Here is a 21,461-nt window from a genome sequence, read left to right on the forward strand (position 1 = left end):
CATTGCTGTTAGCTGATGCTATTTGAACACGTATACCTTTCTGTCATTTAACATGGACATCTCAACATCCACAGTATTTCTGTGTCACACTACAAATATATTGGTGTGGATCCAAAGTTACTCAGCAGCTGACTGGAGGAGAGCCGTGTGCTGTGACTTTTGAGATCAGTTCTCACCACTATATCCCTGCAATTGTTACTTTCCACAAAAATTAGCTAACACAATGAAACACACCTTTCAGCTGTTCATGTGTTTTCAAACCAGGTTTTTGGGTTTTTCCTGTCTGTAACGCACACAAAGGTGGGAACGTTTTTCATGTTTGACGTTTATTTTTTCCAAAGGAATAATAAACACAGTTCAGCGGGCTGCATACTGAACTTGATGGATACAACCAAAGTACCGATACTAGCGTTGGTATCGATACCATCCATATTTGGATCGATCCATACACCTCTATCCTCTCGAGCTCTCTGCCGAGCCAATCAACACCTCTTCCTCTTCTGTGATGTACGCTCTTCTTCCTTCATCTCTCTGACTGTGGCACTTTTTCCTGAACTGAAAGTGTCAGCTAAGCTCACGAACCCAGCTCGAGGCAGACTGCTCTGCTATTTATCGTTAACCACGTCTTTATGGTTCAGTCTTGCGCCGACTGAACCATGAGGCAGGGCGAGTCCGACTGTGCTATGTGTTCATGAAAGATGATGTTCGGGTGAAAATCGATGACGGCCCCGATCCTCTCAGAGCTTTGAGTGTTTGATGTGAGGTTTCAGTGTATTCTTGATTTCTCAGTATGTTGTTGATTCCCATTATTTATGTGTCTGCTATATTTTGTGAGTCTCGTCTTATTTTTGTAGTCTGTATGCTTCTGTGTTACGGTCCTTTCTCCATGTTTAGTCAGTAACTTCCTGTTTTATTTTGACAATCTCGTGTCTGGCCTTAGTTTTAGACCTGTAATAGATCCTGCACTGTGTGACCACGACGGGCAGGTAACGTGTCTTTAAACATGGTCAGACTGTGAGCCACAGAGAATTAAACCAGCTCTGAAAGAAAAAGGAGCTCCAGTGTCATACCTAATAAAGTGACCAGTACAGGCCTTCATTTCATCTGTGGTTTAAAAGAAGCTGATTCAGCTCCGCCCCCTTCAAGACAGTGTTCCTCTGATTGGCTGCTGCTCATAAACAGAAGGTCTGTCGTACTGCAGGTGGGTGGAGCCTCTTTGTGACAATATCCAGATCCAAGAGTAGAAAAACCTGTGAGGTAAGTTTCCAGAGGAGCTTTAACTCGTTACAAACTTCAAACGTGAACATCGAGCAGTGACCACACGACAGGAAGTAAGGAGGACAGGTGGAGTTAAAGTCAGTAGTTTATTTATAGGAACAGCTACAGAGACACGCTGACGTGTGCACAGCCCGAGCTCGAGCCCCGCACACTGCAGTCAGCATCGGTTTCTCGCTTTCACATTAAACAAAGACGTTTAAGAGAAAAAGAAACTCCATAAACGGAGGAAACGGAAACATCAGGATTAATAAATTGCTGTTTTCATGTGCGTGGGCGCTTCCGGCGTGGTCTGCAGTAAATGTCATGATGTCTAATCACGGAGCCACCGACACGAAGCCTGAGCGCAGCCGCTACACAAACACAAAGCGGCTGCGCTATGAGATTAAAAGCGGCATTTTTCACTGATATCAAACAAGTTACAGAATCATTAACAGTCCAACCGGACTAATATGTACTTACTGTGCTTCTCCTCTAGAGGGCAGCACAGGCTTCACTTACGAACTAACAATCAAATCTACACAAACGTGCAAAAAAGAGACTATAAAAATGTAGAGAAGCTCACGTGTGTCAGGTTAGAATAAAAACAGTCCTCTTTACATTCTGAACAAATTCATAAATAGCTGATCAGCTTCTGGATCAAAGGAAACCGCAGTCGAGGCGAAACAACATCGATAAAAACAACAAAGAAGATTAAAGTACAGCGTCCTTTAGCCCCGCCCACCAGACAACGTGACAGATGTTTGAAGCACTTCAGTGAGCACAGACCTGCTTCGCATCAGGTCATAAAAACGACGGTCACATGATTCGAGAGAAGAACGTCGCAAAAAAGCAACAGTAAGTCAGAGCGACTCCTGCGAGCGCCACCCTGAGGTCAGTTACAGTACAGCAGCTTCTTCGTCCTCATCCTCGCACCGAGATCTTGTTCTCCACGGCTGCCAGCATCGAACACAGCCGTGAGTTCTCATTGGCCAGCAGCTTGGACGGCTCGTCGAACTCCACCACCTGGACCAATTAGAGACAGGGAGGCAGAGCAGGTGAGAGTGTTAGCGGAGCTCGACAACACTTCAAACACAGAGACCAGATCTTCTGTGTCAGCATACGCGACACGAGCTCGTCCACACACTTATGGTCACGCGTGTGTCACTGCTCAGTGCGAGGCGTTGTCTTGGACGCAGCTCCCGGGGCTGAAAATGAACACCTGAAACCTGCACTCTCTAAAACAGACACCAGGGGGCCATACCTGTCTGTTTACAGAGGTGCGTGTTATGTCTGTTTTTTCTCTTTTACAGGAAACAAAGTTTCGATTTTGGGGTTTTATACCGCTTGTTACTTTGATTACTAATGACACAGGTGTCTAATTTATTCTAGTGTTCCATATTTCAGGGAAATAGTTCCATTCCAAACCACTCTGAGCTCCGCCTCTCACCATCTGTGCGACTTTAACGTCACAGTTTTTATTTTCATCATTTAAAGAAACAAAAACCTTCAAACTAACATGTGACTGAAGCTTCAACGTGTTTACACTGATCTGCTCACACACAACCAGCTATGCTCCTATTGGCCGCGGTGGTGCATGTCTGAGCTCCCATTGGCCGTACCTGCCCCTGGTTGAGCACCATGATGCGGTCGGAGGCCAGGACAGTGTGGAGGCGGTGAGCAATGGTCAGCGTGGTGCAGTGGTGGAACGAGCTCCTGATGGTCTCCTGGATCAGAGCATCCATCTCGGCATCCATGGCCGCGGTCGCCTCATCCAGGATCAGTACCTGAGAGAAGAACGAACCGATCAGAGACAGAGGACAGGCCAGGGGCGGAGCCACTCTGACCTCTCAGGTTCTCACCTTGCACCGTCTCAGCAGCGCACGGGCCATGCACAGCAGCTGACGTTCCCCCACCGAGAAGTTTTCTCCGTTCTCCACCACCTCCGACTCCAGCTTCAGGGGCAGCTGGGACACCTGAGGGGCACATGACGGTCATATAATGTCAGTGTTACAAACACTTGTTGCTGAAGAAGAAGAACGGCGTGTGGTACACAGTAAGCAGCGTGACACTCACACACTCCTTCATGTGACTCCTCTCCAGGGCGTCCCAGATCTTCTCCTCGCTGTACTGGTTAAACGGGTCCAGGTTGGACCTGAAACACACACACACAGTCTGAGTGTGACACCTCCTCACGGGCCTGAAGTGCCTCAGGTGCTCTCAGGTGCTCGTACCTGACGGTGCCGCTGAACAGCACCGGGTCCTGAGGGATGATGGACAGTTTGCTGCGAAGGTCGGCCAACCCGATGTCACTGATGTCCACGCCGTCGATCAGAATGGAGCCGCCACAGCACTCCACCAGCCGGAACAAGGCCACGCCCAGAGACGACTTACCTGAAGAAACACGGCAAGCATCAGCACACCGCCTTCTACAGGCAGGGAGAGGAACTACACACACACTCACAAACACACACACACTCTCTCTCTTTCGGGTCCGACCTGATCCGGTTCTGCCCACGATGCCGACCTTCTCCTTGGGTCGGATGGTGCAGGAGATCTTGTTGAGGACCAGAGGGAGGTTCTCCTGGTACCTCATCTCCACGTCCTTCATCACCAGTTCCCCTTCCTGCGGCCAGTCGGGCGGAGGGGCTCGACCTTTGACCCTGGCTGGCGCCTCCTGGGACAGGGACTGAGACACAGACGGCACATCAGAACCAGAATCCGACAAAGCCAGGAGATGCAGGTTAGAGGTACCGCCGGTGCAGCAGCTTCGTTTCAGATCCTGTCAAAAAACTACGAGTGCTTTTAATTTGGAGGAGTTTTAATCTGACAGGAACCAAAACTGAGCAGAACTGGACCGAGTGTAGAACGATCCAGCGAGGGGCAACAGTACCTGGATGTAGTGATGGATTCGTTCGACGGAGGTGAAGCGAGCTTCGGTCTCAGAGGCCAGGCGCACAGTGAACTGGAACAGACCTGTTAACTGACACATGATCCTCCACTCAGTGTTACTTCATTTCAAATACAGCACAGTTTCACAACAGCAACATCTCACAGAGCATCACACTGCAATCCTCAGCAAGGAGCACCTGGTGACAGTGGGGAGGAAGAAACCTGCGTTGGATTGACTGTCCATGAGCAGCGAGGTCAAAAATACCCGTTTACCTTAAAGGTCCTACAATCGACCAAGTATCCATGTCAATGTCACACACGGGCTGCTGTTAGCTGTCTGTAGCTTTAAATCAGCCAATGAAGCAGCCAGCGGGAGCAGAGTGGCTCACTCTGCACGCTGTCGCAGGTCATTATAACTGTAGAGAGAGAGAGAGCGCTCCACGGAGGTCTCGCCTCATAGGATGAGGATGATCCTGAGGAAGGTGGATCAGCTGAGAGCCGTGGAATAGAAGAATGGCTCGGTTCACTGCATTGGAGGGAGTGTTTACAGCAGTGGCGGTCATGGAGCCTCGCAGCAGTTACCAATGTTAGCTGCACAACAGAGCTACAGCAGCACAAAAGACTGTGTGTTATCAGCACACATCCAGCTGCCCGATTAGCACTCGCAGGAACTCTGTGAAGGCTACACGACCCACTGATGACCCGAATTCGGAACCCACGGCGACAGGACTCTGGATCAGCCCAAAACCACACAGGCAGAGCTTGTTAATGTGCTGAAGGCATCTGGGTCCACAGCCACCAAGAACACCATCGCTAACACACAGACAACATCCTAATGACTCAGAGAACCTTGGGAGAAAGTGTTGCTGTCAGATGATCAGACCTTCCCCACAGTCGGGCACGGAGGTGGCAGCATTCTTTGGTACAGAGCTGATGAGCCACGTACCGTCAGCGTTGGGGAGTAAAGGGAATACATGTACCGCCATTACGTATTTAAAATACAAAATATGAGTAACTGTATTCCGTCACACTTACGTTTAAAAGGTGGTATTTAGAATACAGTTACTTTGTTGAAATAAATGGATTATACAGCGGTCTTTTCCTGTTTCATATGTTGGGCTGTCCCCTTTCTATTTTTGGTAATTGCACGTCGGTGGAAACCCAAACAAAACACTCACTAAGAGGCTCTAATATGAACGCAACAGGCAGAGTGTTACAGGCATCACCCTAAAGAATGTAGCCTCATGGGCGGTGTAGCCCAGCTGTAAGTAAGTGTTGGGATTAAATAATTTGCAGTCTCAATAACGCTATGCTTTTTTATTAATAAGTGTTATAAAGTTATATAGTGTAGTATTAAGTGGACACAGCCCTGAAAAATAAAGGCATGAGACCATGTGCTCTTGGGAAGTAGAGAGCTGTAGACTCTCGCTCACGCTTGCCTGGGAAAATGTAGATAAGAGGGGACCATCTCTAGTGGAAAGTTACTGAGACACTGTTGTTTAGACTAGAATGAGAGAGCTTCTGTAATCAGACTGTCAGGGGCGCACCACCATTTTGAAATCCGCGGCAACGTGTCATGCAGGACGCATCTCCCCTCTAGAAGTAATGTGAAGAGAAATAAAGTTAAATGGTCTACTGAGCAGTGTTTTGTCTTCCATCGGATGCCTCTGAGGAATCAAAAAGAACTCGGTGAAGTGTTGATATTAACTACTGGGGGCTCGTCCGGGATTCCAATACGAGGCTAAGGAGGATGGATTGGGCGCAGTCTGGGGACTCAACCAGCGAAGCGAACAGAGACCAAATTGTATTCAAACTGAGCCACACTTATGGAGCTCCACGATTCTCTTCCTGGTGTTTGGTTGACATCTCTTGATGTTCCCATGTCACAGAAACAGCCTCTGTGTTTTGCCTTATATGCATCCACAGCTGTGCCACCCTCACATGGACTCTACTAACCAATCAGAAGCTTCTTTGTGTTAGAACGGCCCAGTCAAAGTCCAGATCTAAATCCAATCCAGAATCTGTGGCAAGATCTGAAACTGCTGTTCACAAACGCCGTCCATCTAATCTGACTGAGCTGGAGCTGTTTCAAAGAAGAATGTGCAAAGATTTCAGTCTGTAGATGTGCAAAGCTGGTAGAGACAGACCCTGAAAGACTGGCAGCTGCAACTGCAGCAAAAGCTGGTTCTACAAAGTGTTGACTCAGAGCTGAATAATTACGCACACCCCACTTTGCAGTTATTTATTTGTAAAACATGTTTGGAATCATGTCTGATTTATGTTCCACTTCTCACGTGTGCACCACTTTGTGTTGTCTTTCACCTGGAAGTCCAATAAAATTGATTCATGTTTGTGGCTGTAATGTGACAAAATGTGGGAAAGTTCAAGGGGCCGAATACTTTTGCAAGCCACTGTAAACACACATGTAAGCTAAGAGTCTCTAAAGAAACAGCATTGTTGTTGTTCGGCTTTTCATTTCACCATTTGTTGATTCACTGGAAGAGCAAGTAACGTAATATGGGTCACGTGATCAGTTTGATATCAATCCTTTGTGATTCACCGTCATATTTACATTATTTGTACAGTACGAATGATTTGCTTTGGTACCTGGTCAAACTCCTCTGTCTGCAGCAAACTCACAGGCGTCAGTGCTGTGCTCAGTCACCTAGTGCCTGAGCTCGGACGATACCAAAATTAGGGGGAATTTATGACAGTGCGCTATGTGCTTCTAATATTGTGTGTAGCTTTTGTTTTATACAGTTGTCAGCCAGGCATCTAACTATGGAACAAATTACACTCCAAAAGACCCCGGGCTTCTGAAAAAGATGACCCGGGCTTAAGCTCAGTAAGCCACGTAAAAGTGGTCTTGAGGCCAGTCTTGGTCTCCAGACTGGCTTCGAGACATCCAACTCTAGATTCCAAGCTGGGTTCATTGGCCGCTGTAGCGCCTAGAGACTGTCTGGGTTAATTTTGGGGTTAGTAAATTAGGCTTAAAGTTGAAATTTGCCTCTAAAACCGTGTGTTTGGATTTTGCAGAGCGAGACACGCGCTCTGTATGGTGTGTTGAGTGTGAGGGAGAAGTGTCTCCCAGAGCACAGTGAAGCAGATAGAAAGAGGAGGAGCAAATGACCCAACTCAGAGGGGAGGAGCTGAGTGTGAGGTGGATCCAAGGAGGCGCTAGGAGAAGCAGTCTGTGTGACTGCAGGGGGAAAGTGTCTAAAACGGAGAGTCAAGAGCAAAAAACAAAAAGCGGTAAATTATTATGAATTATGCATAAAAACTAAAGCAGAACGGGAGGAATTGGGAAAAGAAGGCACAGGATTATTTAAATTAACAACAAGGGGAAATGTGTTTAAAGAATCAGGGAGAGTGTCAAATAACCAGTGATGAAATTGATTTTAAATAAATCTCTTAGTGTGTTAATACAGGTAACTACGGACCTGGATCAACCGTCCACCACGAGCACAGCAGCCGGAACAAAATGATAGATTAACATAACCCAGCAAGAATCAGCAGCTGTGGAACGGACAGCAGAGAACTAAAGGAGAAATGAAGGGTTTAAGAGTACATCGAAATTGGGTCGAGATTTGGGGCCAACTGACTTGTGGAGGTTGAGAAAGTGTCCGGAGCATCGCAACAAAAGGTGAAACAAACACACACACAGGCAGAGAAACGTGAGAGGAAGGCTCCTTTTAAGGAAACACCTTTTGGAGAAAAATGGGAGCTAAGGCAGAGAGAGGCTTTGCTGGATCTGCAGCTCCACTAAACACACATACAAACCTGTCTGCAAACACACACACATGCAGCAAAAGTCAGCTTACACTCATAAACACGTCAGTACTTCTCAGCAATATTAACTTAACTTAACACACACTTGTTGTTAAAATGCTGATTTTATCCACTACTGACAAACTAAAAAAAGAGACTGGTATGACCAACCAGTGATGAAACAATAAATGTAGTGGTTAAGAGTCAAATTGTGAGATGTTTTCTGCTGCTTGAGAAACACAAGTAATTACTGTATGAAGAAAATTCTATTTTGTGGTAATATTTTAAATATGCATCTCTGTTGTCCTGTCATCCTGGTGAGCTATGAGTTCATTATATTATTTAAAAAAACAAACAAGGGGGAGAAACGCTGACACAGGACAGTGTTTCTCTGTAACACAGCAAACACAACATCATTTCCCTGTTGGTCCACTCCTCTCTGTTTATGCTTGATTACAGGCTGCTTTGCCGGCCCTGGAAGCCGAGGCTGACCTGGACTCCTGCTCTCCCCTCTACCATCTTTGACGTGGCCCTGACCAAACGCTGCAGCAGCTGGACCCACAACAACAATCTGAAAATGTCAACAGTGCTACAGGAAAGGATCTCATGCAGCGGAGATGGAGGGCGCTATCACTACACGGGGAAATTCCCCGACAGCTTCAGCTGACAGAGCTGTGATGAGACGCCCATTAAGCACGGATGAAAAGTGAGGCCGAGCAACAGAATGCTGACCTTGGTAACTCTGCATTAACACTGTGCACAGTGACGGACCAACACGGATGATCGGGCAGCAGAGAAAGGGCGTGGCAGAGACAGGAGGAGTAACTGAGCTCAAAAGGCACCAGTGAGCATGGACACTGGAGAAAGGAAGGACCGCCCCAATGGGATCAGAACCAGGATGGACAGAACTGTGAGCAGCAGCAGCAATGGACGCAAACAGACTGAAGAGGAGGGCAGGACCCCAGGGCACGCTTCAGGCCGTGGTTTACCCCAGACACCAGAACAGGAAAGTGATGAACACACACATCTACACACACTCTGACTCAGCATGAAGTGATACACAGACAAACACATGTGCACTTGTTGATTGAGTGAGAAATGACACACACACCTAAACCGAAGTGCTGATTCACTGAGAAGTGATCCACACACAAAATACACACACACAGACCCACATACAGACTCTGTTATAAGAAGCCACTGATTACACAGAACGCATTTATGTTATCCAGAGGACACATATGTACATTTAACAAACGAGGTCTATCATTCTCTGCTCATGAAACGATGTCTGTGTGGTGAGAGTGGAGTTTCTTGCACCTGACTGCATGCCTCGGGATGTTTATGGCTGCTCAAGGCCTGGACTGAGCTGTTCACTGGGCTTCACACAGCCAGATGAGAGATATGAGGAGCAGTGGTACAGAGTGAAAATGATGAATTAACTGTGTAATGTATAATTCGGAGCACTGCATTTTCTATGATTGAGATTTGATCCCTGGAGAAACTTGATAGATCAAGTGACAGCAGGTGGAAAGACTGTCACAGAGTGACACTCAAGTCTGAGTTCAGACCAAGAAAGTATAAGAAACTAATTAAATCCAGGAGCAGTCAATGCAACTCTGCATGTTACAGCATCTGAGGTTCTAACTCGCACACAGTATTGTTCTATGGGGAACTCCTGTGAGTTTTCTGTTGATTTTTCTTAGCAGTAGGTTGAGTTTATCAGTGAGGTTTGGATTGTTTTCTTCCTCTATGAGAAAGACAGTTTTGTGCTTAGACATGTCTGGAACTGGCTCTAGTATTTGTTATTTTATTATGATTTTATGGTCTGAGATAAGGAATATGAGACGTGTGATCCAACGGTGGTGATATTTTGTGAGCTCATGATTTAAGAATCTTTTATCCAGGCCTGGAAGACTGAAATTTAAAGTTCTATCAAATATTCTTACTGGAAACTGTCGCAAAGTGTGTTTCTCCATGATTATAATGGGCTTTGGAGAAATTCACTTATATGGGACACTGATCACATGAGATAGTCCTGAGTCTGAAGGAAGATCCAGGGGGTCAGTGTTGACATTGTGGAGGACTATAAATACCTTGGAGTACACATTGACAATAAACTGGACTGGGCTAAAAACACCACAGCACTTTACAGGAAGGGCCAGAGTCGTCTCTATTTTTTGAGGCGACTGAGGTCCTTCAACATCTGCCAGAAAATGCTGAGGATTTTCTATGAGTCTGTTGTGGCCAGTGCGATCCTCTATGCTGTTGCATGCTGGGGGAGCAGGCTGAGGGTCGCAGATGCCAACAGACTTAATAAACTGATCCGTAAGGCCAGCAATGTTGTGGGGATGGAGCTGGACTCCCTCAAGGTGGTGTCGGAGAGGCGGATGCTGTCCAAGATAAAGATAACGTTGGATAACACCTCCCACCCACTCCATGACATGCTGGTCAGTCACAGGAGCACGTTCAGTGAGAGATTACCCATAATGCACCACTGAACGACACAGGAAATCATTCCTGCCTGTGGCTCCCTCTACAACGCATCCACTTAACACACTGGTTACTGCTACAGCTACACCCTTCTTGCACGTTCTTTTTCAGCTATTTATTAATAAGTGACTTTATGTATATATATGCCTGTATATATTATATATGGTGCTATTCTTAGTTGTGTATTGTCTGTCTTTCTACTGTTTGTTTATAATGCAGCACTGTAACGAACAATAATTTCCCCCAGGGATCAATAAAGGATTCTGATTCTGAGAACAGCGTGCAAGGCGAGCAGATGGACGGAGATGTAGCTAGCCACCCCCACGCAGGCTTCCAGGACATCATTACTCACTTAAAGCAGAGTTTAAAACTGAGTTTGCCACGAATAAGAAAGACATCAAACAAGAAATGAAGGACGAATCCGACGGCTTCAAGAAAGACATTAATATAAACCAGGCAGAAACGGCGAATGAGCTAGCTAGCCATGAGACCAGACTCGAACAAGCTGAAAAAAGACTGGAAGAGATGGAAAGGGGGAATATGGCCGCAAAAGACGCACTAACCCAGTCGCTCCAGCAACAACGGAGTATTCAGATGAAACTGGCTGACTTGGAAAGCCATAGCCAATTGGTAAATAGATTTGATGCACTGTGCTTTAGCGGGTTGGGACGCTCATCTTGTAACCAGAAGGTTGCTGGTTCAATCCCCAGCTCTGTCTGGTGTACTGTTTTCCCTCCTTGTAAATCTCACATTTGATGATGGACCACAGGTTCTCAATGGGGTTCAGATCAGGTGAACAAGGAGGCCATGTCATTAGTTTTTCTTCTTTTATACCCTTTCTTGCAGCCACGCTGTGGAGTACTTGGACGCGTGTGATGGAGCATTGTCCTGCATGGAAATCATGTTTTTCTTGAAGGATGCAGACTTCTTCCTGTACCACTGCTTGAAGAAGGTGTCTTCCAGAAACTGGCAGTAGGACTGGGAGTTGAGCTTGACTCCATCCTCAACCCGAAAAGGCCCCACAAGCTCATCTTTGATGATACCAGCCCAAACCAGTACTCCACCTCCACCTTGCTGGCGTCTGAGTGGGACTGGAGCTCTCTGCCCTTTACCAATCCAGCCACGGGCCCATCCATCTGGCCCATCAAGACTCACTCTCATTTCATCAGTCCATAAAACCTTAGAAAAACCAGTCTTGAGATATTTCTTGGCCCAGTCTTGACGTTTCAGCTTGTGTGTCTTGTTCAGTGGTGGTCGTCTTTCAGCCTTTCTTACCTTGGCCATGTCTCTGAGTATTGCACACCTTGTGCTTTTGGGCACTCCAGTGATGTTGCAGCTCTGAAATATGGCCAAACTGGTGGCAAGTGGCATCTTGGCAGCTGCACGCTTGACTTTTCTCAGTTCATGGGCAGTTATTTGGCGCCTTGGTTTTTCCACACGCTTCTTGCGACCCTGTTGACTATTTTGAATGAAACGCTCGATTGTTCGATGATCACGCTTCAGAAGCTTTGCAATTTTGAGACTGCTGCATCCCTCTGTAAGATATCTCACTGTTTTTGACTTTTCTGAGCCTGTCAAGTCCTTCTTTTGACCCATTTTGCCAAAGGAAAGGACGTTGCCTAATAATTATGCACACCTGATATAGGGTGTTGATGTCATTAGACCACACCCCTTCTCATTACAGAGATGCACATCACCTAATATGCTTAATTGGTAGTAGGCTTTCGAGCCTATACAGCTTGGAGTAAGACAACATGCATGAAGAGGATGATGTGGACAAAATACTCATTTGCCTAATAATTCTGCACTCCCTGTATCTGCAAAACCGCTCTCCAACTACAAGCATCACTGCTGTGCACCAACAAGGCTTTCTCCACCAAGTACTATGTCATATTTTACTTTGGCTGACTTCACTCAGTGATATGCAGATCAAATAATTATTTCCCTCACAGTGTTTAAACTGAGCTCTCACGTTTCTCTCACTGAAGCTGCAGGTTTCCGTGGTCTGGTTTGTGCTTCAGCACATCAGCTTCAGTCGAACCAGCCGTGAGCACAGCGCCAACAGTGCAGCTGGCTGTCTTCACAGAGCGCTCTCTGACAGCAGCTTAGCATCGATCTCGACTCTAACTGTGGGTCATTTTCATGACCCGGACGACCGTTAGACATTACTCCACTGGGGACCAGTAACGCCGTCGCATCACATCTGCAAAGGTTTAAATGTTAAAGTTACCTGGACGGCGTAGGAGATGGCGAGGCCGGCGTAGGCAGGGGAGATCTTTCCATGCATCACAACCATCATCAGAGCTGTGATGCTGATCAGAGCCACACTGATGATGTCCAGGCGCACAGCCAGCCACCGCATCGCACAGCTGAAGAGGTAGAACGGGGCCTGGTTCTGGTCCAGCAACACCTGGTACCTGGAAACAACAGCACACAGTCAGCGGTCAGAACTACATCCTGGACGTCGGAGCGGGTCATTCGGTCCGACCCAGACCTGTGCAGGAAGTCGCGGCCTCGATCATAGGCCTGCAGCGTGGCCAGGCCGTGGATGCTGGAGGTGATGTGGGACATGAAGGGAGACATCGTCACATTGTCCAGTCGCTTCAGCTCTCGTATGAAGACCCTGGAGATGCTGTGGAGCACCGCAAAGAGCAGGACCAGAGGACCCACCGCCACCAGGAACCACGGGAAAACACAGCTGATCACGCCCAGGCAGAAGAAGACCAGGATCACGTTCTGGATGAACATCTCCGCTTGGAACGGCAGACGAGTGTCGACTAGATGGAAACAGAGGAGACGGGACTCGGTTAGACCCTGGACCCGAACGGCAGCTCAGACCCTCCAGTCCCACCGTCACCTTCATCCATGTCCTTGGAGAAGCGGTTGAGGAGCCGTCCCGTGGGAGTCGTGTCAAAGAACTTCATGGGGCAGCGCAGGATCTTATGGAAGAGCTCGTCATGCAGCTTAGAGGAAGCTCGCAGGGTTCCCTGAGGAGAGACCACAAACACCACGCTGTAACAACAGGCTCGCTGTAACCACGGTAACCAGTATTTTACAAGCAGGCTGAGAGCAACTGCAGCAACAGGCCGGAGGGGACCTGGGCTGAACTCTGACCTTGACAAAGGCGACCCCTCTGATGAGTTTGAAGAGCAACATGACTCCCATGGAGGAGGCGTAAATGGCGGCATATTGTTGCATCATGGGATTATCTCTCATGCTGATACTCACCGCTGAACTGTTGCCAAGGGTTACCGTGGTGTTCTGGGAAAAACGGAGAAAGAGGAGTCAGAGGGAGAGCAGGGAACAGGAGGAGACGAGAGGCGGAGAGCAGAGAGGAGGAGACGCACCCCGCTGCCCTGATTGATCCAGTAACTGAGCCACCAATGGCAGAAGGCAGAGCTTCCCACATTCAGGACAAACAGGGCCACGATCAGCAGGCAGGAGGCGGAGCCACCACATGCTGACATGTACACCTGGAACACAGGCCACACCACAGCCCCGTACTGCTGCTCCTCCCCTTTAGGGTCACATGAACAGGAAATGGGACAGAAACAGAGACAGAAGGTCCCTCGTTTAATTTACCTGAACGCTGTGCTCTCTGTCACTACGAAACTTTCAATAGAGCGGATTAAAAAATCCTACCGTTGTCCTTGACGACCGGGATGTTCTTCTTCAGTGATCCTGGTTTAGCGTCCGCTGGTTTCCTCTGAGAGCTGCCATTCTTCCTGCTCGGAGCCTGAAACAGGTGAGACAGAGACAGAGACATGTGAGCTGCAGTCAGGTGAGACAGAGACAGCTGAAATACAGGTGAGACAGGTGAGATACAGACAAGTGAGAAAGACAGGTGAGACAGAGGCAGGTGAGATACAGACAGGTGAGACAGTCATGTTAGATACAGACTGAGGAGACAGGTGAGATACAGACAGGTGAGACAGAGACATTTGAGATACAGACAGGTGAGACAGGTGAGATACAGACAGGTGAGAAAGACAGGTTAGATACAGACTACAGACAGGTGAGAAAGACAGGTGAGAGGCAGACAGGTGAGACAGAGACAGGTGAGATACAGACAGGTGAGACAGAGACAGGTGAGATACAGACAGGTGAGACACAGACAGGTGAGACACAGACAGGTAAGAAAGACATGTTAGATACAGACTACAGACAGGTGAGAAAGACAGGTGAGAGGCAGACAGGTGAGACAGAGACAGGTGAGATACAGACAGGTGAGACAGAGACAGGTGAGATACAGACAGGTGAAATGCAGACAGGTGAGACAGAGACATGTGAGATACAGACAGATAAGACAGGTGAGATACAGACAGGTGAGACAGACAGGCGAGAAATAGACAGGTGAGACAGGTGAGATACAGACAGGTGAGATACAGACAGGGAGATACAGACAGGTGAGACAGGTGAGACAGAGACAGGTGAGACCGAGACAGGTGAGACAGTCATGTTAGATATAGACTGAGGAGACAGGTGAGATACAGACAGGTGAGACAGAGACATTTGAGATACAGACAGGTGAGACAGGTGAGACACAGACAGGTGAGAAAGACAGGTTAGATACAGACTACAGACAGGTGAGATACAGACAGGTGAAATGCAGACAGGTGAGACAGAGACATGTGAGATACAGACAGATAAGACAGGTGAGATACAGACAGGTGAGACAGACAGGCGAGAAAGACCGTTGAGATACAGACTACAGACAGGTGAGATACAGGCAGGTGAAACAGAGACGTGTGAGATACAGACAGATAAGACAGGTGAGATACAGACAGGTGAGACAGAGACAGGTGAGACACAGACAGGTGAGAAAGACAGGTTAGATACAGACTACAGACAGGTGAGACAGACAGGCGAGAAAGACCGTTGAGATACAGACTACAGACAGGTGAGATACAGACAGGTGAGACAGAGACAGGTGAGACACAGACAGGTGAGAAAGACAGGTTAGATACAGACTACAGACAGGTGAGATACAGACAGGTGAGATACAGACAGGTGAGATACAGACAGGTGAGACAGAGACAGGTGAGATACAGGCAGGTACCTCAATGTGTGGTTTGTCTCCGAGCAGGAAGAGGTTAAACATGGCGGCATAGTCTCCACTGAGTTTCATCAGGTTGTCATGGTTACCCTGCTCCACGATACTCCCCTCCCTCATCAAGATGACATCATCACAGTCCACCAGATACTGCCCACCGCCACACACACACACACACACACACACAGGTCATCTCCATGGTAACCACCTGCAGAAAAGCTCAGTGGTGGCGAGGGTGCTCACCTGTAGCTGGTGGGTGACGAAGATGACGGTTTTGTGGCGAAGCTGCTTCCTTATAGCGTTGTGGAAGATGTGGCTGGCCACATGGGTGTCGAGGGCGCTCAGCGGGTCGTCCAGGATGTAAACATCCCGGTCACTGTAGAGGGCGCGGGCCAAGCTGATTCGCTGCCGCTGCCCACCACTCAGGTTGGCGCCACGCTCTCCGATCTGATTGGAGGAAAACAGCAACATAAAACGACGCATCCAGAGCCTTCTATCTACACACAGGTACACAGGAAGTGATGTCACCTCTGTGAGGTCAGCGCTGGGCAGAAGAGCGAGGTCGGTTCTGAGGCAGCAGGCGCTGATCACAGACTGAAATCTGCAGAGAGGGGGCGGAGTTAGTGTGGAACAACAGAAGGGCTTCTGTTGACTGGGTGATGTCACTTCCTGTTTGGCGTCCAGCTCAGTGTGTCAGTGTGTGATGTGCAGGTGTCTCTGCCTCACCTGTCCTCCTGATACTCCAGCCCAAAAAGGATGTTGTCTCTGAGCGTGGCGTTCAGGATCCAGGCCTGCTGGGCCACGTACGCCAGCCTTCCTTTGACCGCCACGCTGCCCTCCAGCACCGTCATCTGCCAACACATCAATGTTTAATAATGAACCGATAATGGCCAACAACCAACACTGATCACCATGGCAACAGCAGGGAAAGGAGACATCACCTGTCCCAAGATGGCTGAAACCAGCGAGGTTTTTCCACTGCCGACACTTCCACAGACGCCGAGCAGCTTCCCCTGAGCAGACAGACAGGTGTGAGTGATGTCCCACCCCCACTCAGGCTCAGATGCTACTAATGCCACGCCCCCACTCGGGCTAAGGTGTGACTGATTGGTGGATACCTGCTGGATGCTCAGGTTTATGTTGTGCAGCGTGCTCTGCAGGCGCTGAGGGATGGAGGGGGTGGGCAGCAATGGAGGACACGCCTCCCCGTCTTCCTCCTCCTCCGGACTTCTCTCCTCTCCTCCTTCTCTTCCTCTCAGCAGGGAGTCCTTCACCTCCTCCTCGTCCTGCTCCTGGATGACGGCCGAGTCTCTGCACCTGGACACCAGCAAACACACACCTGAGTGCATCAGCGATCAGGGCAGATCAATACAGCTGATCAACACGAGCTCGTGGGTTTACTTTTCTCTCTGTCGGTGTCTGCTGGCCCCTCCCACACTTGGACTGGGCTGAGCGCTCTGTCCGCCTCCTTCCCACGCCAGACTGGCACCGCTAATCTCCACGGCAACCTGAGGGTTGACAGGCAGCGCTCGGACCCCATCGACCTCAGGCAACAGGAAGAGACTCTGAGGAAGGAGGGCAGGGCATAGATGAGATCAGGAGGCACAGGTGTGTGCAGGTGTTCCTGTGAACGTGCAGTACGCAGGCGTAAGTGCACGAAGTCAATAACCAACCTTGAATCTTTCCACAGCAACGGAGGCCTCGGACAGCGACTTGACAGAAAATGGTGTGACCTTCAGGGCAAAGGTCATGGCGTTAAACACCGTTACCACGGTGAAGGCCTGGATGGGTAACGGGAAAGGGCATCTGTTATCATACCAGACTGTCAACAGGTAACCGGCACAGAGAGGACATGAATTGCGGTACCTGAGCAGCTGTCAGGTCGTATCCTAGCAACATGTGGGCAGAGAATGTCGCCACGCTGGCGATGACAACAACGATGGGAGCCACGCCCACTGTGATGCTCTGGAAGTATCCCGTGAGCTCAAGGATCCTGCGCTCCTCGTCCCGGATCCCTGAAAGGAAACACAGACATGATGAGTGTTCGGCTGTGTTACCGTGGCAACCGCTGAGCGCGTGTGAGGTGAGCGCGTACGGTGGACGTCCTGCGAGAAGGCTTTGACCCAGGCATACATCTTGATGAACTTGATGTAGCTGAGAATCTCGTTCATCTTCTGAACACGCCTGTCGGTGACGGCCATGCCCTTCCTCCTGAAATACGCCGTCATCCTCGAGCTGAGCATCTAATGGCAGATCAATACATCGCCATCAATACACTTAATCGCGCTCGATAGGTGCGCCTGTAGCACGTCTGAGGCTCGTTTAAGGACAGAAACAGCTTACAGTCACAGCGCCGTCTCACACTGCCTTTAACCCTTTCACACATAGTGGTCACCACAGTGCACAGCTCTTTAAAGGCTGTTTTCTTGTATTTGTGTGAGTGTTGATGCTGTACTTGCACATAAAACACAACATTGGACACTGATGTGTCACTCCACACCCTGCCACCCACTCCAAAGGTAATCTTATCCACCTAAGTGGACGTGTAAAAAAGTCTTTGAAAAGTACATGTTTAAAAAAAATGAAGTTCAAAAATATTTTTTTCATGCCTAAAGATGAATAAAAATACTTAAGAAAAAATCTTGATTGAGGTTGTCATAATTCATGCATGAAAGGGTTAAAGAGTAATCATTTAGAAGAACACAGGTGTAGTCAGGTGAGCACAGGCGGGCTCACAAAAGGTCAAAGACTCAGTCAGACTCGGCGAGTTTTAAAGGTGCTGACCATGGTTGGGTAGAAAAGGATGAAGACGGCGGAGCCCAGCAGAGAGGTCGGTCCCAGGATGAACAGATTGTAGGCAACGCCGAGGACGGCCACCAGGGGGCCTCCTGCTAGCAAACTGCCCACGGCTGCCGCCTCAAACATCCTTTGACCGTCACTGGAGCACATGTTCACCAGCTGACAGGAAGGAAGCAAAAGATGACAGCAGAGTGAAAGGAAGTAGAAAACAATAAGAGTATTAAAGTCAGCACAGTCAGGTAACCACACCTGTCCCACAGACTTGTCCCTGATGCTGCGCAGACGCAGGATCTTCTGGAAGGCCAGGCTGAGGATGGCTCCCCTCAGTCTGGTCCCGGTCCGGTAGTTCAGGGCCCAGGTCAGAGCCAGAGACCAGGACCGCACCAGCTCTGCCGCGAGGAGACCCAGAACCAGCAGCAGCCCGTAGCCCAGGTCGGCCTCTTCCTGTTGGGTGTATTCGAGCAGACGCTTCACCACGAACGCCTGTGGGGGGTGGAGTCACTGGTTACACCACGGCAGTCTGATGGCAGTAAGGCAAACGTGATTCTGGCTCTGAGGTTCTCACCGGCCCGCTGAACCCGGCCACCTGAGTGACGGCGAGGCAGAGGATGGAGAGGAGGAGGCGTGTCCTACAGAACGCCCAGACCACTGAACACAGAGAGGCGCTCGTGCCCTTTGACCTCTGCTCTTCCTTCCAGAGAGCCCACAGCCTGTGGACACACAGTCTCACAATAACACACACATACAGACCAAAGGCTTTGAATACATGCCTTCATTAGCTCCTCCCACCTCATGCTGTTGTCATTGCAGCTTTCCCGCTGCGACACGGGCCAGACATCATCCAATAGGAGCTGTTTCTTCCTGCGGGCGCGCATGGCCAGAGGAGTCAACCAATTAAACGTCATGAAGGAGAAGAACCCAGCGCTGTCGACGGGATGACACCACCTGAGGAGTAACACACAGGTGAGTGCACCTGCCTGCCTCTTAGGGACGTACCAGGTCCTCACAATCATAGCAAAACAAATCTGTGTGTGTGTGTGTGGGGGGGGGCTTACCTGTCATCCTCTCCACCTTTGCTCTGCTCTGCATCATTGGCTCTGTCCTCCTCCAGCTCTTCACAGTGGCAGTCAGTTGATCTGTCCTCCAGTGAAACCTGACCACACGCACACAGACACACACAGACACACACAGACGCACACAGACACACACAGACACACACAGTACACACCTGTTAAACTTCTACTGTCTCTACGTCTTCAGCATTTAAAAGGCTAAAACCCAAACTGGTCCCCAAACACACTGACTCTATATACACAGAAGAATGTTCTCTGATTGGCTGTTAGCAGTTTGCTGCAAACCTTCAGGTAACCATGGTAACAGGACCGATGTGTGTCTCATTGAGTTTCAGGACTAGCATCATGTGGCTGAGGGTCCTTAAAGAGAGACAAGTCTCTGTGTGTGGCTGCAGCCTCCTCTCTGAGCACGCTCACTCACAGCAGCAGAGCTGCATCCACCGAGCACGTTCAGAGCTCACGTTCCTGCCTCGTGATGCCTACACACATAACTTCCATTCACTCGCCCTCGGCCAATCAGGTGCCTCATAGACCCTGAGACTCAGAGCCTCAGCCAATCACACAGCGGGGTCCTCAGCATCGGGAGTGGGCGGGGCTTCGTTATATAAACAGACTGCAGCTTTGTCTGCTTTTTATTTAGCAGTGCAGTAGAAGCTTTTATTTTGAAGCAGAAGCTCACGTTTCCTGTCTGATTTCTGATCACATCATGTATTAATTGAATCTGATCAGTTATTTATTGATTACTCAGATATTCAGGTCCGCAGAGGGTTTAATGAGTTCATCAGTCACACTGATGAACACTGATCAATCGCTTTGGCTGTGATTTCTGGTGCAGTGGTCACTTTATTAGGAACACCTGGAACGTCCACAGGTGTTCCTGTTTCTGACCTGACCTGGCTCTAGGTTTTTCCACTGATCAATAGAAAGTATTGATCAGCAATTGCTGTTGAGGTGACCTGGCTTCACTGTGCTCCCAAATGCAATATCGATGCAGTACTACTGCCCTCCTGAGTGGCTGTACCCGAGTACTCACCTGCAACCCCGGCAGAGCGCCGCAGGAGGACCCCGACTCGCTCTGTCCAAAGTCATGTTGTTTCATCTTCTATCAGACCACATGGGACCGTGACCTCTGACCCCGCAACACCAACAACCTCAGGAAAAGCTCCTGAAGACAAAAACAGATACACATTAAAAACACTGCAGTAAGACTACTCCAAATATTACATCTAGCAGTACTACAGTGATGCCAAGACTGTAGTACCAGTTGCACCAGCATAAATATCACAGTAATACTGCAATACATACTACAGTAATACTGGACTATATCCCGCAGTAATACATGAGTAAATACTGTCTTTACAGTGATATAAATATTGCAATACAATCTGAAAACGCTGCATTAATAGTTGCACTGCACAAATTGCACTACTACTGTAGTAATTCTGCAGTAAATACTACATTAGTACTACTAAAAATATTTCAATACTACCTTAATAAATACTCCAGTAAGTAACTAAGTGAGAACGCTGCAGGAACATTTGAACAATTACTACAATAATACTTCAAATACTGTAAAATATTCTGTAAAAAACTTAAAATACTGTAAATACTGGAGGAACGCTGCTTCTGCCTTTAAACCGGTAGGAGTACTGTAGTAGTACTGGTTTAAATACTACAGGCACACTAGTATAGATACTGTGATAGAATTAATATAAATAACACAGGATTATACTGCAGTATTAATGCTATCAACACTGCAATTGTACCAGTATAAATACTGCAGTAGTACAGGTATAAATACGGTTATGGTAGTAGTATAAATACTGCATCTCCTCCAGAATAAGGTGACGGGCTATGGCTCCTTCACAATAAAAGCCTGTGATGCTGCCGTTAGAGAACAGGCTGTCCTCGCGCTCGGACACGGGCAGAGAGGAGCTGCTGCCCGGTGTCCGGGCTCACCTGTGCGGGTCTCACTTGTCCGTCCGTTCCACAGTCTGCCCGCGTTCCCGGTGTGAGCGCAGCCTCGGTCACTGTCCTCCTTCAGGTCCGCGGATCTCTGGTAACTGAAGCTGCGGCTCAGCAGTAGCAGCGGTGATGCGCGGGGCAGCATGGGAAATGGAGTTTAATCC

The 21,461-nt window shown here is 48.6% G+C and overlaps 1 protein-coding gene across 2 annotated transcripts; it reads right to left on the reverse strand.

Moving 5' to 3' along the window:
- Positions 1 to 1,350: 1,350 nt before the first annotated feature.
- Positions 1,351 to 21,461, reverse strand: abcc5 (ATP-binding cassette, sub-family C (CFTR/MRP), member 5). 2 transcript variants are annotated; one of them, XM_085244558.1, is made up of 30 exons: positions 21,292 to 21,461; positions 20,366 to 20,497; positions 19,315 to 19,412; positions 19,049 to 19,204; positions 18,825 to 18,969; positions 18,509 to 18,742; positions 18,245 to 18,418; positions 17,556 to 17,703; positions 17,327 to 17,475; positions 17,134 to 17,241; positions 16,862 to 17,025; positions 16,579 to 16,777; positions 16,402 to 16,473; positions 16,187 to 16,311; positions 15,989 to 16,061; positions 15,704 to 15,907; positions 15,467 to 15,610; positions 14,050 to 14,143; positions 13,755 to 13,924; positions 13,522 to 13,668; positions 13,265 to 13,394; positions 12,902 to 13,184; positions 12,638 to 12,824; positions 4,148 to 4,237; positions 3,754 to 3,943; positions 3,489 to 3,648; positions 3,331 to 3,409; positions 3,117 to 3,230; positions 2,877 to 3,041; positions 1,351 to 2,280 (listed from the first exon to the last, which is right to left on the reverse strand). In XM_085244558.1, exons 2-30 carry the CDS (start codon positions 20,429 to 20,431, stop codon positions 2,179 to 2,181), a joined length of 4,170 nt encoding a protein of 1,389 aa, XP_085100684.1. In that variant the 5' UTR covers positions 20,432 to 20,497; positions 21,292 to 21,461; the 3' UTR covers positions 1,351 to 2,178. The 2 variants fall into 2 exon arrangements, with proteins under 2 accessions (XP_085100684.1, XP_085100685.1); XM_085244559.1 differs by lacking the exons at positions 20,366 to 20,497; positions 21,292 to 21,461 and adding an exon at positions 19,618 to 19,732.

This window comes from Mchenga conophoros, linkage group LG14 (genome assembly GCF_057382185.1).
Source record: "Mchenga conophoros isolate Kocher_MC1m ecotype Shallow Benthic linkage group LG14, M_conophoros_male_GT1.1, whole genome shotgun sequence".
NCBI classification, from domain to species: Eukaryota; Metazoa; Chordata; class Actinopteri; order Cichliformes; family Cichlidae; genus Mchenga; species Mchenga conophoros.